The sequence below is a fragment of the Aulonocara sp. 'chitande type north' Nkhata Bay genome, linkage group LG10 (genome assembly GCF_057382095.1).
Source record: "Aulonocara sp. 'chitande type north' Nkhata Bay isolate Kocher_YH1m ecotype deep benthic linkage group LG10, A_spYH_male_GT1.1, whole genome shotgun sequence".
Taxonomy (NCBI): domain Eukaryota; kingdom Metazoa; phylum Chordata; class Actinopteri; order Cichliformes; family Cichlidae; genus Aulonocara; species Aulonocara sp. 'chitande type north' Nkhata Bay.
The window spans coordinates 30508011-30528456 of record NC_141353.1 but is presented as its reverse complement, the minus strand read 5'-3'; the positions used below and the strand labels follow the sequence as shown (position 1 = coordinate 30528456).

General features: G+C 40.6%; 1 protein-coding gene across 2 annotated transcripts in view; it reads left to right on the top strand.

Annotated features, from left to right (window-relative positions):
• doc2b (double C2-like domains, beta) overlaps window positions 1-20446 on the top strand; it is a 216244-nt gene that overhangs the window by 173123 nt on the left and 22675 nt on the right. For both annotated transcript variants that reach the window (XM_086309486.1, XM_086309485.1), the window contains one exon: window positions 1114-1240. In XM_086309486.1, coding sequence (XP_086165612.1) covers window positions 1114-1240 — 127 coding nt within the window. The remainder of the gene's footprint in view (window positions 1-1113; window positions 1241-20446) is intronic.

Genomic DNA, 20446 nt, shown 5'->3' with positions numbered 1-20446 from the left:
CTTCCAAAACAGCGCAACCTATTTCTTCTTGGAAACTGAAATTTGAATTCAGCACCTGTCCAGTTATTTTCACTGAGAGTCTGATTGCATCACGTCCCATACAGTCTACTGTATTAGTGATGCATATTAACGTACATACAACATCCTAACGCTGTGCGGTTCCTAAAGGCTGCATGTTTTCCTCAGTATTGCAGCTGATTATGCAGCGGAAAAGCACTTGAAACAAACAGTATTCCCCAACACAGGCATGCTGGAGCCGTGAGTGTGAATCATGTCATGTTAGGGCGGTGGGCGCTCTCTGCATTTATTGAAAGCATAGGTCTGCAGGGAGCACCAATAATTGGCTTTCATTATAAACTTAATGAAATGCTGGCGAAGAATATAGATCTCCAGTAAAACACAAAGCTCATTTTGTGGCCCCGTGCACCTTTTGACTGCAAGAGACCTTTCGGTTCCCCATCAATCATTAGCTTTTGTGACTGTAGCCTACTGTGTTATATTATAAATCCACGTCTTTATTGTTGTTAAGAAAGGACGCCGTCTTGCACTGAAAAGAGGATTTGTTTTGTTTGTGTGTTCAGTGGAAACAAATGCAAAGTGGGCACATAATAGAAATCAGTAAACAGGCGGAAAGGACAATGCGCCACAGCACAGTTCGATTCGTGCTGCACTAATTGAGTAAATAAGACGAGCAAATGGAGATGTGTTCAAGATGAATTCGTGACTGGGTCTTAAATGACTTTGACATGATGTCAAATTTTTCTCAACGTCTTCTCACGTAGAGTTTCCCCTTCCATCTTAGTATGTTTGAATCTTTTGATCCGTGCACGGTTGAACGCGTCCTCGTGTATAATTATCTCATCATTTCCTGTCATGCTGATAGAGTCTGACAATGATCCCTGCAGAACTACTTGGTTGTAGCTTCAGTGCTCTGAGTGCTGTGGTCCTACAGATTTAGCAGCTGTGACTACAAAGTACAAATTGAAGCCCTGTGAAGGTGGATGGTGGAAAATGACTGGTTTTATGGCTTTAAGCCTCCTCTCAGCAACAAAGCCTAACCTAAACCTCGCTCTACTCATGTCCTCCTACACTTCTCTGTTCTTGTCATCTCAGGATTTCAGTGTGTGATGAGGACAAATTCCGCCACAACGAGTTCATCGGGGAAACGCGAATCCCTCTCAAGAAGCTGAAGCCCAATCAAACCAAGAATTTCAACAACTGCCTGGAGAAACAGTTACCTGTAAGTTCACTCCATCCCACACACACAGCTGCATTTTTATGTTGTTTAAACGTGATCGTGTTGTTGTTTCTTGAGGGGCTGTACTCACAACAACATTTTAGATCCTAAAGATTGTGCCAATATTACAGACATGGCTTTGCTGTCTGATAGACATGTTATTAAATGCCATGTGGAAGTTTAAGTCAAAATTTCCACCAAACAAGAAGTTCTGTATGAATATGAATATCATATCGTATCATTTTATCGATTATAACAAAAATAAATAAACAAAATCTTCCTGATGAAGAGAAAACCAAACACATGATTTGCATTACATTGATGACATTCTAATCCATGTTTGTTTTTCCAAATGTGCAAATCACCATGCAACAAGTGACACTGAATTTAGATGCAAATATAGGTGTGACAGCCCTTTAGTTATCAAATTAGTGGGCAGTTTAACCTAATTCGATTTGAAAAACAACAACATACATTTCACATCTTTACTGCAATAATCTGATAGATATTTCTTGCTTTGTAAAGCTCACTTTTCCTCTTTTTGCACATAGAAGCAACATATTTCTGTCCCAGGTGCAGTTTTTGCCAACGTATCTCAGTTTTGACCAGACTGCTGTTTCACCCTACTTTCATATTACTTCTTACTTCTTGGATCCTTAGACCAAATTGTAATTACTGTGTCCGGTATACATCTGCCTAGCTTAAGATTAAAGAGTAATTTAGTCATCATTACAAAGCATAAGGTTGTTCCAGTATATTTCCAGTGGAGTCACTTTATTCTGCTAAGAAAAACACTTCAAATACAAATCTGTGAATAAATAAATTGATCATAAGAAAGAAGCTAACACTTCTGATAAACAGCTCATGTCAGCAGAGCAGAGCTGACATGACCTGCTTAATTAAATAAAACTGCCTTGAGAAACAGTAAGCTTGAAGTCATTGTGTTTTTTCATTATTTATTTGTGTGTAACAGTGTAACTGCATAGCATGTAATACTCAACATTATACTCTGCTCAGTGCAATATCTTACGTGTAGGCCGAGACCATAATCATCAGCAGCAGTCCATCATTTTCAGTGTATTAAGTGACTCAAGTGTGGGTTAGACTTGGCAAGCTTGCTCATGTTCACAAAGACCAGCACGGGAACAGCTTGATTTTCCACATCTGTTGCACTGTATGACCATCTGACCGGGAGTGATGGGCCGTCAAGGCGGTGTAACTTTGACGACGTCTCTCTTCAACATGCATGAATAATTGATTTCATAATGCTGTGCCGATTTGATCTCTGCTTTTACCTCCCAGGTTTCACAGTCCGTGCCGGTGAACTTTCAAAACATCTTTATCCTTCACCTACGTTTGACATTGATGCCTAGGAAAAGTGGGAGAACCTGTGCAATTTTAAACTGCACCAAACTTTAGTTTGCATTAAGTAAAAGGTGACCCGTTATTATCCACATTTTAATCACAGTTAGTGCATTATGTTGTTTAATTTTGGTGGGGGGTTTTTAAAAAGGGAAAGAAACTGTTTAGGTATCCCCAAGAGATCGGAGGTCTCAGACCTTAATGAGCTTGTTAAGACTTTGGTTTGTTCACAATAAAGTTCAGGTTATGTAACTTTCAAAGCTTTATAAGCACACTGACTCTTCAAACCTTGGCTCTTCTGGCCTAGCACTCTCAAAACTGAAATAATTGATACCCACTAACCAGACGAAGCAGCTAGTAAAGTGTTTTCAGGTATCTGTTTCATCAGTTTGTAATGTCAACTAAGAAACAGCAGTTGACAGGAACAATGCACCTGAAGGTAAAGTCTGAACCACTAAAACCATTTCAGAGAGGGTCATAAACCCTTGTTTTGAATGTAAAAGTCTTTCAGGAAGATTTATCAAAATAGTGGTGCACTGTCCTACCGTTCATTAACACTAGGGATGGGTATCGTTTAGGTTTTATCCGATACCGGTGCCAAACCGGTACTTTTGAAAGGGTGCCGGTGCTTAAACGGTGCTCGAACTGGTGCTTAAAGAATGGAGAACACAAAATTGGTCCAAAAACCTCTCATGTTTAGCTGTTTTGAAAATTTCCCACTCGTGGGACTAATAAAGGTATCTTATCTTATCTCTTATCTCTTTTTATGTAAAAAGATAACAATGTTAGCCTTTTCTGCAGCTATGTGGCATATATGGTATCACTCTTGGCTGGAAGCAGTGCTTAAACAATGGGAAAAAAACACAAACTTTGTCCAAAAACCTCTCATGTTTAGCTGTTTTCCACTTTTTCTTTGGTCATTTTAGCCTTTTTGGCCAGAGTGAAGGGAGTATCTGCCATCAAACAAGAAGACAGCCGCATGTAACTACGACGGTGTTTGCTAGTTCACCTTACATGCATTAGTTTAATAACGTGGTTAGCCTACTCAACGTAAATTACACACGAACAATATTAAGCTACTCACGCAGAGAAGAACGGCTGCTGCTGCCATCATCATCCATCATCATTTCTGCTACACTGCCAGGGCTAGGGGCCAGGACTCTCCTCTTCGGGTTCTTGGGGGATGTTGCTAACTCCGGGTCCGATAACAGGCAACCCACCCGCAGTAGATGTGCACGGTGTGAGGTCTTGCAGCAAGCTATCAAATACGGTGCATTTCTCGGCTTTTAAAAAACGCTATGCGTCACCAGGTGTTTCATCAGATTCGAGGAGTTACCTCCTTTGCACAGTATCACCTTAAAGCACTTGTTGCAGGCTGCTGAGTTTGCATATTTTGCTGTGGAGTACAGCCAGACTTTTGACCGCTTCGCCTTGGGCATTTTTAATCTGTAGCTCTGCTCTAAAAGAACGTACGTACCTGGGCCCGCCTACTATCCTCAGAAACGTAAAATGATTGGCTAGAATCCAAAGTGTATGACATCTCAGGAAATAAAGCACCGAAATGTGCGCTGCTTTTCGGTCTGGTTACTACCGTTTATGTCAGAACCGGTGCCATAAAGGCACCAGATACCGGTACCCATCCCTAATTAACACCTGCCGCAATTTGGCACCCTAGGAAAACTCATCATAGAAGCATACGATTATTTGCTCATGTCAAAGTTCAGAGCCAGAACAAATGAGCAAACACATCTTTAAATGCTGATCAGTTGAACCAAACTCTTGGATCACTAGCAGACATTTTGGGGGGGGGGGGGGGTGCAGATTTCATTTAAAAATAAACAGAGTTTTCCAACTCTTAAACTCAGGATAAAATCAGTCCTGCAATCTGGCTTATTCATCCAAAACAAACCTTAAAATCCACAATAGGCAGTGTAAAGAAGCAAAAGCTGAAGACTTAGCAGATATTTTCTGATGTTTAGCAATCATTTCACTGTTTCTGTTCAGATACACAGCTGCATGTCAAAGCCTGAGCTACAGTTCTGCACGGAGAGTAATTAAGGAAGGCATGCGGTCTGTTTTATTGATAACATGTAACTCTAATTAGTTTCACTGGGACAGAATGTGTGTGCGAACAAATTTAAATATCTGGTAATACTAAATCCAGATAATAAGTGGTGCATTATAATAGTATAACAAAAGCTCCCAACAGGGCATGGCATGGTGCTCCATATAATAGATGTTGGTAATTGCAAGAAACAACAGGACCCGCGAGGATTTAGCTTAAAGCACATGACAGATTAGAGCCTTGGGTTTTGAGCCCATAAGTGGGGTGCGGGAGTGGATTATGCGTTATGAGAGCATGGGAGTGGAGTGAAGTATCATTGAACTGTGATTGAATATCCTTTTGAAAATGCCTACACAGTTTATGGTTTAAAAAAAAAAAGTGGATGCAGTGTAATTCTGGACCATCCATATTTGGAGTGTGGAGCACAGTCTTGTGTTTGGAGAGACAACTTCCTGTTGCTTCACTCATATGCTTTGTTGTCTATGTGGGAGTGAGAAATAGCATCCAAAAATAGAAAAATATGCTTTGTGCATAAACTGGGACCAAACAGCTACTATTCATTGAACAATCTGGGCTTTGATTTTGTACCGAGGTTTGTTTATGTAAGTGCTTCCAAAAATGACCACATTTAAAGTGTTTTGTAGTCATTTGCCATTCAAAGATTTGAGCATTTTCGGGAGCAGAAAGCAGTATTAGTGTTAAAAATGCTATTATTTGTGTTTAGTTAGTAGTTTAGTAGTAGGTTAGTAGGTAAAGCGGGTAAGTTTACAATTTGCAACGTTGCATCTAAATGTTTGTGGCAAAAATCTGCATGTCTAAGAGATAACAACCAGATGAGGGATTGCAAAGTGTGATCAGTAGATACTGTCAGTGCTGACATGAAACAACGTGACTCACAGGTATATCTGCATGACACTGCTGCCTGCAGCTTTACAACAGCTATCTACAGCAAAGAATACCTATCCACGCACAGCAGACATGCTCTTTCATTTACGTTACTATTCGTTTAGTAAAACTAGAGTTGATTTTAGAAGATGGGTAGCTCAGATCATCGCTGTATAGGTTTTTAAGCAGAGCAGATATTTGCGTCAAAGGTGACAAATGTTTCATTTCTTCTTCAGATAAGATTCATGCTATTTTGGACCACCCTGTCGTATGTCATGTAACAGGGCCTCATAGGCCTTTTTCACACAGATTGCTTCAAGGCAAAGTGAAGTGAAGCTATGACTGTTGCTGGTTAAAAAGAGAAAAGGGTGTTCTGGCAGGTAGCTTTCTGCTCTGTTTGCGCTTGGATGAGGAGCTCTGTCTGAAAACAGGAAGTTGTTTTGTGTGCCGGGGAGAATAGAGCAACCATTTAATCATCTCATCCAGCAGCTCACACTGCCTGTCTTATTGATGGTCTTGACAGTGGAGCCTTTTAACTGGCTTCTTCGGCTTATATAAAAGTCAGTAGATTGGGTAGAAAACACAGAAAAGCGTTGATGTAACCTTAAAGTCTTAAAGGTCATTTTTCAGGGTCATTCTGGGTCAAACGCTGCCTGAGGGAAGCAAAGGACACCTACAGGAGGAAGGTGGAGCAGAAGTTGGAGAGGAACAATATGAGGGAGGTCTGGAATGGTGTGAAAACCATCACAGGCCACAACACCAAGAAAAGCACAGTGGGGGGGACTGTGGAGAAGGCAAACGAACTCAACAACTTCTTCAACAGGTTTGACCAGCCCACAACCCCCCCACCCTCACCCTCACCTTCACTACAGAGTCCTCTCCCCACTCTCCTGCCTCCCTCGCTTCCCCCCCTTCCTGACACCATGACACCCCCCTCCTCCAATCCCTCTCTCAGCAGCAAGACATCTCCCCCCCTCCCCTCCTCCCAAACATCTCCCAGTGTCACAGTGGATCAGGTCAGGAGGCAACTGAGGAAGCTTCGCCCCAGAAAGGCAGCAGGCCCAGACAAGGTGTGTCCTAGGATGCTTAAGGCGTGTACTGCTGAACTTGGGGAGCCGCTACAACGAGTCTTCAACCTCAGTCTGCGACTGGGGAGAGTGCCCGCCCTATGGAAGACATCCTGCATCGTCCCGGTCCCTAAAAGGAACCGGCCCAATGAGCTGAATGACTTCCGACCGGTGGCACTGACGTCACATCTTATGAAGACTCTAGAGCGGCTCTTCCTCAACTTCCTCCGACCACAGGTACAACATGCCCAGGACCCACTACAGTTTGCATACAAGGCGGGTGTCGGAGTGGAGGATGCCATCCTGTACCTCCTACACAGAGCCCACTCACACCTGGATGGGGGAAAAGGCACGGTCAGGATCCTGTTTCTTGACTTTTCCAGTGCCTTTAATACCATCCGGCCCTGTATGCTTCAGGAAAAACTGAACAGGATGGAGGTGGACCCCTGCCTGGTGGCTTGGATCTCCGACTACCTCACCGACAGACCACAGTACGTCAGGCTGAAGGACATCACGTCTGACACTGTGGTCAGCAGCACAGGAGCACCACAGGGAACTGTGCTGTCCCCTCTTCTCTTCACCCTGTACACCTCTGACTTCTGCTACAACTCTGAATTATGCCACATTCAGAAGTTTGCAGACGACACAGCCATCATGGGGTGTATCTGGGATGATCAGGAAGAGGAGTACAGAAGTCTGGTGAGGAACTTTGTCGCATGGAGTCACACAAACCACCTGCAACTCAACACCTCAAAGACTAAGGAACTGGTTGTGGACTTCGGGAGGTCCAGAGAAGGTCCACTGCCGGTTCAGATAGAGGGGGAGGAGGTGGAGGTGGTCAACAAGTACAAGTACCTCGGGCTGTGGGTGGACAATAAACTGGACTGGTCATGCAACACAGAGCACCTGTATAAAAAAGCCCAAAGCCGACTGTACTTCCTCAGGAGGCTGAGGTCTTTTAACATCTGCAGGAAGCTCCTGAGGATGTTTTACCAGTCGGTGGTTGCTGGAGTACTTTTCTATGCTGTGGTGTGCTGGGGGAGCAGCACAGCAAAGAGGGACTCATCCAGGCTGGAGAAACTGATCAGGAGGGCTAGCTCTGTGGTCGGCATGAAGCTGGACACTCTGGTGACAGTGGCAGAGAAAAGGACATTAAAGAAACTGATGGACATTATGAACAATGCTGGGCATCCTCTGCACACGGCCATAAACAATCAGAAGAGTCTGTTCAGTGACAGGTTGCTTCTCCCCAAGACAAGAACTAACAGACTTAAAAACTCCTTTGTCCCACACGCCATCAGACTGTTTAACTCCTCTCTGGAGGGGAGAGGGAGGGGAAACAGGAGGACAAAGGAGGGGGGAACAACTAAGCTGTAGTGCCTCTTCACCTCACTGTACAATACCTTGTGCAATACTTTTTGTAAATAGTCAACAGTGCAATAGACTCAATACTTGAAATGTGCAATTCACTTGTATTTTTATTTTTTATTCCTATTTATTCTATTTATCCCCTTTGTATATTTTATTTATATTGTCTCTGTATTTATATGTGTGTGTGTGTGTGTGTGTGTGTGTGTGTGTGTGTGTGTATATATATATATATATATATATATATATATATATATATATATATATATATATATATATATATATATATATACATAACAATTCTGTAACTGTAACTTTGGTCGTTGCTGTGCTTTTTGGAAGTCGAATTTCCCAGAGGAACCCACCCGAGGGATTAATAAAGTTCTATCTTATCTTATGAAAATGTATATTGTATTCATGAATATACATAGATTAGTGTGTAATTTCATCTTCCAACAAACTGATGCATTCTCATAAACTTAAAATGAATCTATTAAAAATACATAGGAGGAGATTTGTGGTTCATGTAAGCAGCCATGTTACTTCACCATATTTGAATACAGTGGTCGGAAAGGATACCTCCCTTCTGACTAGTAACGTTTTACGTGTCTGGCTAGAGACTGGCCAAATATATAATGTAGTACACCAAAGGCAGAAAAGAGAAGAAAAAAAAAAGGTGTAGACATTCGAGTGCAGTGGAGGGACAACAAAGAAATTAAAATGCAAAGGAAAGAGACAACGCGATCATGATCTTAATAAAATGTGTCGACTTCCTCCTCCTCAAGTCTCGTGTAGTCAGTTACAGTCTGACAACATATGAGAGTTTATTCACCAAGCGTGAATAAACGCTTGGAGAAATCTTACACCCTTACTACAAATATAGTTTCACTAACAGCGGCTAACAGCAGCTAACAGTGGCTAAATAAAGTTGTTACTGTTTTACCTTCTTCAACAGAAAACTACTAAAATCTTTGTAAATACTATGATTTTGTAGTGTTTTTAAATTTCAGACATCTTCCCCTTAGAACTTAATTGCACAGTGTTAGAGATCAGTGGGTGACCTTAGTCACAAAGAATATATAAGTTTTTCCCCCAATCAGTTTAGTGAGTGTTTGCTGGAGGTTTGCAAACCATTTGTATACACATTTACAAATGACACTCAGACATGAAAACATGAAGAATTCTTAATTTAAAAGCTCTTACAACGCTATATTCAAGGCAGCACTTCATCTATTAGAATATAGAACCAATGAATATTTTGTACATGCTGACATAAAGACTGAGGAACACTTTGTATGTTTTGGTAATTTCAATGAGGCTGGACTGCTGTGCCTGCCAACATTGTGAGTTTGACCAATTGCCCATTTTCAATTTAATGGATGAGTCTCCAAGCCTGGACTCTGGATCTGCAATGAGCACTGGCACCAGGAGACGGCAAGAGGCCCTGAACAGTAGAAGCCAGCAGCCTAATCTGGCAATGAATCTTGGATCAGTGTCTCTGTACAATACATTTCTGTATTCCCTCAACTCAGTTGGACAATGAAAGGCTTAGCTGTAATAGAAGGCCTCAAATTTGTAGCTCACCCTGTTGCCACATTTTATGTAATTTCAAATTGTATTTTGTTTCATTATGTAAGCCCGTGTTTAAAAGCCGTTGATCTGTCTTTCCTGGAAACAGTTACTACGGCATCACGCCAAATGCTTGCTGAAAGCATTCAGCCACAAAAGAGTATGGCACATGTGGCTAAAGGGTGACAGTGTTAATAATGATGGATGTGATGGCCTGTACAACTTAGAACATGAAATACCTTACAGACCTTTATCTTTCCGTTCTCTCTGACAAGGTTTTCTCACATTTCTGACATCCAGGGGTTCTAACACTTCACTTCCACACCGATATGTTAGTGTTCTTAATGCTATATTTTACGCAAACTATATAGTTTTACATTCAAGGAGACATCTTTACAGTTGGTTGGAAACTTCAGTGAATTTTATCAATTTGTTATCTTCAATTTTTTTGGAATGATAAGTCAGAGGCTAGCCTGCCAGTTTGTTGTTAAAATGCATGAACCACAATGTTAGCTGTTTAATATTTAAAAACTCCAAACAGCTAATCATTCACTTACACAAGGCTCCAACTATCTGGCAACCGCAGGAAAATACGTGTATTCACCAATTTCTGAGTAGTTCCTGAAAACTGTTGGCTGTCATTGGATGAAATCATTTGCAAACTGGATGCTGAACAAGAAAACCAGTCGAGATAGTTTGCATAGCAGATGGAGTCTGACTTGTCCGCAAACACTTGCTAGATATTAGTCGAGTTTGGAAAAAGTGAAACCTAAACCAAGGGAAGGGAGGAGCCTCTTCCCATATACTTGTACAATAATAAGTCTTTTTGCAACCTCAGCAGTCTGCCCCCGGTGGCCATTTCAAGAAAAACAGGTTTAAGATGCTCCTATGCTGGCTTCACTGTTTTGATCTGATGTCTGTGGCATTGTCTTGTTTTTGGGGGCAGCCTCTTGTGACGGTTCAGAGAGCTGCATTTTTTCTCCCTTGAGCTTTGGCTTCATTTGTTCGAGGCTGCTGCTTTTACCTCATTGAAATCTACTGCAGACATAGACATTTTTCAGCATTTCCAGCCAGACGTGGGAACTGAAGTTTGAATGAGGAGATAATCACATTAGTACAAGTACAAACGAGGCGCTTTGTGTTTTTTTTTCCTTAAAGGCGAGAGAACCAGAGACTGAGAAGCCTAAATATTCCTCTTAAGCCTCTGAGCAACAATTTCTCTCACCTGTTTTTACCTCTGCTGTTACGGGCACAGCTTTATTTATCCTCTCTGCGTGGAATATGTGTGTGAATGCCAGTGCTCTGTATGCCTCAGCCGCTTCTCTTGCATCAGCACAATAGTTAGCGCCCCACTGTTTTCAGAGAGGTGTTGATCTAAGAGATCCTACCAGGACATTGGCAGGAGATGTATTTCAACCCAGCTTCCTGTTGCACACATTTAAAGCCTCAAATCCTGAACTACCCACTAGGGCTGGGCGATATATCGAGTTTTTTTTAAAAATATCGATATATTTTCATACGCGATATAAGATGTGACAATATCGTTTATATCGATATAGCCTATGTTACGTTATAATTATACTTGTGGAGCCGCAGGTTTGCCTCTCTTTCGTCCACTTTTGTCTCTACGCAACGTTACTCGGCCTCGCCTCCCCCATAGCTTCACCTGCAGGCAATGACAAGATGAAAGCGGAAAATCTCCGTTAGCGAGTTACCGCGGATGGCCCCGTGCGTGGGGCTGGACGGCGTCAACGTGTTAGCGAGCTAACCGCGCTAACGACATGCAGCCCGGAGGGGCTGCACGGCCTAAAATCCTTTCATTTTCTCAAAACTCGACAGTGCGCCTTATGTATGAATTCTGGTTGTGCTTACTGACCGCGAACCGATTTTATGTGGTACACAGCGCTCAGCAATCTGTCAAAAAATGTTTTAATATGACTTTGCTAAGCTACGGAGCTGCACGGCTTGATGTCGGAGGATTACGGCTACCGGGGAGGAGCCTCGCGGAGTGATACGTACTGTGTGTGTATAAGGACCACAAATGGCACCTGTTTAGAGACGTGGTGCAGCTGTGAAATCTGTCTCTTTGTTATTACGCTCAGCGTCTATTAGTTTACATTTTGACTGCACAATTGTGAGCTTTTTGTTATGCACAAAAACAACATTGTTTTCTTTTATTTATGGACCATGATTATTTAATAAATGCTGATAATTTATTTTTGAGTAATTTCTTCATGTACATCTACGCTGTATGTAAATAAAAGTGCCCGTGTGACATCTGGGACACAGTGTGACTAAGAACTCTCTTTTTGTTCTTAACTTATGGCTTAAAAAAAAAAATCGAGATATATATCTTATATCGCCATCCAGCTAAAAAATATCGAGATATGAATTTTGGGTCATATCGCCCAGCCCTACTACCCACGCATTCTCTCAAAGAGATTCAGACGTGACCTGTGTCACAGACTAACACTGGTGTTCCTCTTAGCATGTCAGAATTTCTTTGTTGTATTGTTACCATAAATAAGATGGAGGCTTGTGGGAAGGGGTTTCACTTTAAAGTGCATGGCTAAATTTTTGAATTGATTACTGGGAGAATAGTGTGAACCAGTCAAAGACACCCTCCCCTTTATCCTGGCATATGATCAGACATTTTTCTTGGTAATACCTCTGTTTCCCTGGTAACCCCTGAGGGGCTGTGTAATACCTGGGACCCAGTCAATACACTTGGAATATTATTGTGCTGGGTTGCTACCTACTGTATGCGCTGCTTTGTTGTCAGTCTTTGGAGAAAATAATGAAGCGAGCACAGAGTGAGACATATTTCACTGTATTATTTAGCACCGTGCCTGCTTTCATTCAGAGTGATGTGGAGATGGTCTCATCGGAGGTATCCGGTAATGCTGTGCATTAAATTCAATTAATGGACATCCTCTAGCCAATCATAATTGAGTTTTCCCTGAGGCAATGGTACATGTAGCTGGAAAATGTAAAGTAAACACCACTGCACGGCGGTGTGTTTGGTTATGTTAATTGATTTTATGTTTGAACAGATTAATAGAAAAAGGAAACGGGGATTCATAAAAGCTGCACGAGGAGTCACATCTTAGGAGACATCCATAAATTTTAGTTTGAAAAGCTTTTACTACATTTAGGCTTTGCATTCAAACCACTCCAGTGTATTAGGAACCCTAAAACCACTAAACCATATGCTGCTTTTAGTTTGAAAAATGAAAATTGAGCCAAAATGTTGCAGTTAGGATTTGCACATCCTTTGTGATTTCCTTCTTCTCCTGTGGGTGCTCCTTTCCTGCTGCTGTTCCCTTATTTGCTTCTAATCTGTTTCACACCTGCATGAGCACCTTACACATGCGTGTTACTATCAGAAAGAATTTTCACCCCATGGTTGATCCAAGCAAAGATACTCAAACCATTTTGCCATTGTTTTTCTTCTCTAGTATTTCATACAAAGATGGTATATAAAAGATGGATATTGTCATTGTGATGCCATCAGTTGGCTTGTAAAGTCCTGTTTAAGGGATTGTTTGACATTTTGAAAATTAAGTAACAGATTTATTCATCATATAGTGATTTTTGGGGTGTGTGAGATGAAAAGGAAAGAAAATAGTGCCAGCATCCTCCTCTGTCGCACCAACCCTCTGCAAATCCTCCTCACTACATCTATGAATATTCCCTGTGGGATTTCTCTTTTCTTCCTGCCTGGAAGACCCATCTACAACATCCTTTGTCCAATGTATCCACTATCCCTCCTGTGCACATGTACAAACTATTGCAGTCTTACCTAAGCGGTCCCTCTGAAACACTCTTATCTACCGTATTTTTCAGACTATAAGGCACACTTAAAATAAAATAGACAGTGCGCCTTATGTATGAATTCTGGTTGTGCTTATTGACCTTGAACCGATTGTACACGGCGCTCAAAAATCTGTCAAAATGTTTTAGTACAACTTTGGTAAGCTATGAAGCTGCACAGCTTGGTGGATTGTCGGAGCATTACAGCTAAGGAGTTAGAAGTTAGCAGGAAGTTAGCTCGCTAGTTTCTACCTAAACATGATATAGCATGTTCTGACTGAGAGATTTCTGAAAAATTAAACGTACAGCTCTGCTATCACTTCCAACATAAATGAAGACAGAAAACTAAACAGCAGTGACGTTTGTGACGTTGGACTAGCTGGTATATAACGATGTGCTACGTGATCGCTAGTGACACAGCTATGTTAGGATAACATAAACACAGTGAAGCTGGAGGATGAACGCTAACTTTTTTCCACTTAATAAAAGTTAATGTGAGGGTTCCCGATGGTTACGGACAAATGCAATGGCACGGTAGGATGCTGCAAACGGACCAAACTTCAGTCGAGAGAACAACTGAGATAATCCATCCACAATACGAGGTTAGTCATTAACAGAGATGGGCAAACCTCCGCCTGCAATCCAGTGATGACGCGACGAATCCTACTTCCGGGTCTAAAGTAGTCTGCGTTTAATATGGCTTTTGTGTTGTTAACATGTTTAATGTTATGTATTTTCTTCTATTTGATCTCAAAAAGCTCCTAAAACAGTCAGTGATCACTGTTGACCTCCCTCGGCTTTTATTACCGCTAATCATTTATTTAAGCTCAGTTTTTAAAACCTTAGGATGTAACTACAGCCCAGCCCATGCAGCAGTATATGAATGACTAACCTCGTATTGTGGATGGATTATCTCAGTTGTTCTCCTGGCTGAAGTTTGGTCCTTTTACAGCATCCTGCCATGCGATTACATTTGTTCCTGACCACCGAGAACACTCACGTTAACTTTTATCGAGTGGAAAAAAAGTTAGCTTGTTTATATTATGCTAACATACCTGTGTCGCTAGCGGTCACGTAGCACATCATTATATACCAGCTAGCCCAACTTCAGTAACCCTACAAACGTCACTGCTGTTTAGTTTTCTGTCTTCATTTATGCTGGAAGTGATAACAGAGCTGTACGTTTTAATTTGTTTCCAAAACCCCGCAGTCAGGACATGCTATATTGTATTTAGATAGAAGCTAGCGAGCTAACTCCCTGCTAACTTCTAACTCCGTTAAATGTCATAAATTCCGTTTTCATGGATGCCTGGATGTTAAACTCAATTGTTACACCTGGTAGAGCAGAACGCTGATTATTTTATTAAAGATGAAAGACTTTAGACAGTTTTTCAACTCTCAGTAATGCCATCGTGATCGTTTGATATATGGACCTGCAGTGGAGTTTAGACCCAGACACGGCTAGTGACGTCAGACTGAACAACCGGATACAGGTGAAAATAGAGCAACAGGACCGCTGAGTCTTTGACTTTATTTATTTTCTGCTGTGTTTTACTTGCATTTATTTGAAAGATTGAGTGTAAACACACAAAAAAAAATTATTTTATGTGCTGGAATGTGCAGAAAATAGGTTTAAATGTTAAACAAATTTCTTCCAGTCAGAGAATGTTGCATATAATTAAGTTTTTGCTTGATGCATAAAGTTAAAAGATTAAAACTGATAAAACAAGTTTTAAAAACAGACTTTTCCATTTGATTAAATTTTGTATGATGGATTATGTAGAAAAAGTAGAATTGGGCTGAAAGATCTATCGCTTTATCACCTCTTCAGGTTGTAAATCGTGTCTTTAAAAAGTAACTAGGTAATTAATTACTTTTGAAAATAACTAATTAGTAAAGTAACGGGATTACTTTTTTGGTGAAGTAATCAGTAATTAGTTACTGATAGTTACTTTCAAGTAACTTGACCAACACTGGTCATTAATATACTGCAACAACATGGGAATAGGAAGTGGAGGACGCAAGAATGAGTTGAGTAAAGTTTGTTTATCTGACTGTTTGGTTTCACTTAATATGCCTTATAATCTGGTGCACCTTATGGACCGAAAAATACTGTCATTTTATCCATTGTGGTCACTCTCGCAGTGAATGCAGTTTACTTGCTACTTTCTTGGTATGGATTATTTATATGCTGGCATAAAAAAGAGCTGTTAGCAAAGGGCTGGTGTTCAGGCTAAATGAATGATCTGTGAGTGTGAAACTGAAAAGAAGACAGTGAGTGCTGTAAAAATGTCAGTGCTTGTCAGGCATGCTGGGCTTGTTACTATCCAGGCAGAGGTTTTTGCTTCCTCCCTCGCTACTGTATGTGTCTCGACGCTCTTGGTTTGTCGTGGATTCCTAAAGTGCGCTCTGTTAAAGGATACAGGCAGACGGAAACTACAAAATCACAACTGGACAAAATGGATTTGAGAGTAAGCTGAAGTGGCAACTGAAACATGTTGGCACGCTAGATGAGTTGAATGTCGTCACCAGTCCAGTGAGACGTCTTGTAAAAGTCATGTGTGATTCATGTGGGGAGAGTCAGCTCCTTGGAGATATCTGATTAGTATCCTGCTGTGGATACTGCTAGACAGATTGTTGAGCCCTGTCTCCTACACACAGTACAAGAGTGTGTGGTGGAGGCAGCAGTCTGCGTCTGCAGAGCTGTTTCTTTATGCCAGTTTTGCTCTTCATTTAAATATTGTTTTCTGATTATTGTGGGAGTTTTGGGGGTGTTGGCAGCAAAGATCATAGATTGCACAGCTTGTGAGGGCACTTTCTTTTGGATTATTTTTTGGGCATTTCTGCCATTATTTGATGGTGAAACAGTGAAAATAGACAGGAAAGTGGTGAGAAACAAAAGAGTGCCACGTGTCAGACTCAAATCTGGGCTGCTGTCTCCAAGTGGGCAGCTATGTGGATACGTATCTATATACATGTATCCTTCAGGCTCAAGTCCTCTACCCAAGGCCTGGGAGCTTGAGGGTCCTCTGCAGTGTCTTTGCTGTTCCTTGGACTTCTCTCTTCTGGACACAGATCTTGGATCATGTTCCTGGGATGTGCAGAAGCCACTGTTTCCTGTTTCCTTCACCTTCCACATCTTCTCGAGCTCTTCTCTCAGCCCTTGGTATTTCTCCAGCTTTTCATCTCTTCTTTCTCATGTTGCTATCACTTGGTATATCACTGCACCTGTCTCCTTCTGCTTGTCCACCACTACTATGTCGGTTGGTTAGCCTTGACCAGTTTGTCTGTCTGTCTAGAAGTCCCACGGGATTTTAGCTCTTAGGATTTTGCCTGGTGTGGTAGACCCCAGCTTTTATTCATCTTGTGTTCAGAGCTTGTTACTGTCAATGTTGACAATGTTGCAATGTTTTTAGGTATATTTTTGTGTTTTTACATCAACAACTTGCCAGTGGTACTGGTCATTGTCTCTAAGATTTTTGGGGGGGTTCTTGCCACTTGGAGGCAGAAAAAAGAAGTTGTGATAATGCATTTCTACCCTGTGGCATCAAATAATGCTGTTCTGCCAGATAGTGCTTGCAACTCACTATGGTGTGCAAGGGTTCTTTGATGCACCAGCTGCAGCAACGCTGGGCGCTGAGAGATCACAGCCCCGAGCTACAAAATCTCCATTAGTGAGTTGGCTAGGTGACGGATGGGTGGGTTGTTTATTAGCCACAAGAAAGAGGACTGCATCCCGTTTGGAGCTTTGTCTTTTGCTTTGTTTGTTTGTTGGGAGTGACAGACCTGGCTCACTGCTGCTTAAACGTGATGCATCCAGGCACTGGTGCCAAATTATACCATGTCCTTTTCTGTGAGACACCAGCAGCATTGAAAATGCACACAATAGGGACATGTGATCATATTTTAAGCTGATATCTTGACTTGTTGGCAAACAGGTGCTTATTTATACATCCAGCTGCTTCAGAGCTCATTGTCATTCATTTACAGTCATGGTTCTGGCCACCTGTGAACTCCTGAAGGACATTTATGGCTGGTTATCTGATAAACATGCATTTTATTCACCTGCTTGTTGATGTATCTGAAAAATGCAGAAAAATGTCCATTCAACTGAAACCAGTAATATTTAAAAGTTGTGAAAATTTTCAGAACATATGCAAACTTTTTTTTAATTATTTGGCAAATCGAGTTAGAAAGAAAAAAAAGTTTTCTTTTGACATATTGACAGCAACTTTCAGTCAAAGTAACAGGGACTGTAGTTGTTGTCTTGTACATAGTTTTCATAATATATCTATGTACCATGTACACTCTGTCTCTATGACTCCATTTACAAGTATGTGAGAAATAACTAATAATAATAATAAACTTTATTTATAAAGCACACTTATAAACCAAGGGTATGCCAAGGTGCTTAACAAGTAAGATAGAGAATAGGAGAAGGATAATAGAAATGGGACCAAAGCAAGTACTAAGTATGCAAGCAGGTAGCTGTCACTGATACATAGGAAAGCAACAGGTACAGAGCAAACAAGAATTTAAATGAGCATAAAAACTAGTCCAAAAAATGCTATGACCAAAATTAAAGGACATTTTGCTACTGCACATACATTAAAGTGGTTTGCCTGGTTCTTAAATATTATGGGTTTTATACGGTGGCCCTGAGAGGTCAAACGCACTGCAAATTAAGGTCACACACAAAAAAATTAAAACAAATTGCTGAAAACCAACAGAAGTTGGAAAAATCTCCCAAAAGCTCACAAAATATAAAATAAATATAGCTCACATAACACAGCTGAAGTGATTTAGGGGAGATAATGTCTTTTCCAAATCATCTTAAAATGTCTGTGATTTAAATTATGTTCCTGACCAAGTCAGGCCCACAAGTGATTAATTATGAAATTCACTGTGACTTCAACAAGAGAATCACTGATTTAAGTCGGCTGTTACAGTGAGGGGAAGAGAAAACCACATGAACTAGCTTACATCTAAAAGCTGATGCTTTTTATCTCCTGCTGGGGGTGGTCGACACACAATCCAAATTCCGGCAACTTTCCTCCCCGTCTAACGTAAACTGAGATGTGGATGTTTTGATGGGTGTGTTTTTTTTACTATTTGTTTATTGTATAGCTTGCGTTTTACCTTGTATTTGTTGCATTTCTGAGATGTTTTGAGTTTGTTGCCCTTGTGTAAGAGATTTGATCTCAGTGGGACTTCCTTCCTTGCTCACAGTAAATCGTTCCCCCACTGGCGCTCCAAGGCAGTGACGGCAGATCCAGACACAATCAAACCACACAGCTATATCAGCGTTATCAGTTATTTTCTACAACATATAAAACTTAGCACCTGAAAAGTAAATGAGTCAATGTACTGTACTATGTTATTGCAGTAAAATCAAGGTTTTTCAGTTTGACTTCACAGTTTAGCTGTAGCATCCAGTCTGTCAGAGATGAGAGAAGGAAATGAGACAGAAAATCTAATGAATATTAATTTGAAATGGCACAAACAGTTTTCAGTGGTCCAGGCACTTTCAAGTAGCTCTCGATTAGCTTAAAGTTCTTTAGACTCATTTGCTTTTGCTATGTTGATATGAGTGGCTTTATCCTGTGTGTGTGGTTAAAAATAAGTGCTGAGGTAAAGGGAAAAAATGATGAATTACTCACATAATCAGCAGCTGTGGAGGAGTTGCTGGTAAATTGCATTTCTAAGTCACTGGACATGGAAAAAAAGCTCTTTCGGCTTCTGAACTGCCTTTCTGTCATTTTCATACACTCAAGTATTTTTTTCTTTCTAGATAACAAGAAGTGCTCTGTGGGCCAACACAAACTTGTATAGTAGAAGAAAAGTACATTCATAAGATTGTCGTGAATAACTGGTAGTTGTACAGGTCTGTTTTACCAATAACTTAACTAACAAGCACTGATGTAATAGGTTGACTCATACTGTAGTAAATCAGGCTGTTTTTTTTTTCTTTTCCATTGTAGTCTCAGGACAAAGTGTGTCTACTTTGCTGGGTCTTTTTCCTCTTTTACTCCCCATATTCCATGGAGTTCCACAGGGTTCCAAATTAGTTCCCTTTTAATTGTAGATACCTTTACATTCCTACCTTTGAAGTTGTTCAGTCCCATTTAAACCAAGTTAATGTTAAATACAATCAACTCAAAATTGCTGCTTTTTAAAAACAGACAACATATAGCTGCTCTTTGTTTTGTTTTGTCTTTTGCAACAAAGCACCACATCAAAGTACTGTATTCTCAGCATCCATCTAAGGATGAAGAACTGAGTGAAAGAAACTGCAATCATGGGGAGATAGGCAAGTAGATTAATTCAGTGTGGAATTTACCGAAATCAGGATGTAATCTTTGAGGTCAGTAAGAAGTAGAGGTTGGTGGAGTTTGTTTAAAAGATTGCAGGTAAAAGTAAACATTGTATGAGAGCAATGTTTACATTATATGGAAAATATGCATTGCATAAGTTTATCTATTTGCATTGTTGCAAGCATAATGTTAAGGCCATATTTTAATCATGCAGAAATTATCTTTAATCTTCAGAAGCTGCAGATATTTTTTTTTAAATATTTAAAAAAAAAAATCATTATGAGAATATTTTATCAAGGACAAAACAGATCATTACAGCTGATATGATCACTGATATTCCAAAGTTTATACTTCAACAGAGTTTTTTTTGTTTATTTGTTTGTTTCATTCCCTCCTCAATCGAGGAGTGTGGTTCTTTACGATTAACCCGCTTTCAGGCTGCCATTGAGGCCTCTAAATGGCAGAGCAACTGTAAGCACCTTGAAGCAACTGCAGTTGTGATTTTGTGTTATATAAATAAAACTCAGTTGGACTGAAGTAGTGCAAAAAGAACATGAAACGGCAAGGATGTTTTATAAGACGAGGATTTGTGATGACATTTTGGTATCTGTAAGGCTTCCCTTTTGTTGTTAAAGTGAACTTGTGTTCCCTACTGATTTATTTGATCACGTAAAACCAGGGAGATCAAGAATCTCTTGAAACCGAGCTCCTAGATGAGACTTGTAGACAAATGTACTGCTGTAGGATGCTCATATTATATTGGCCT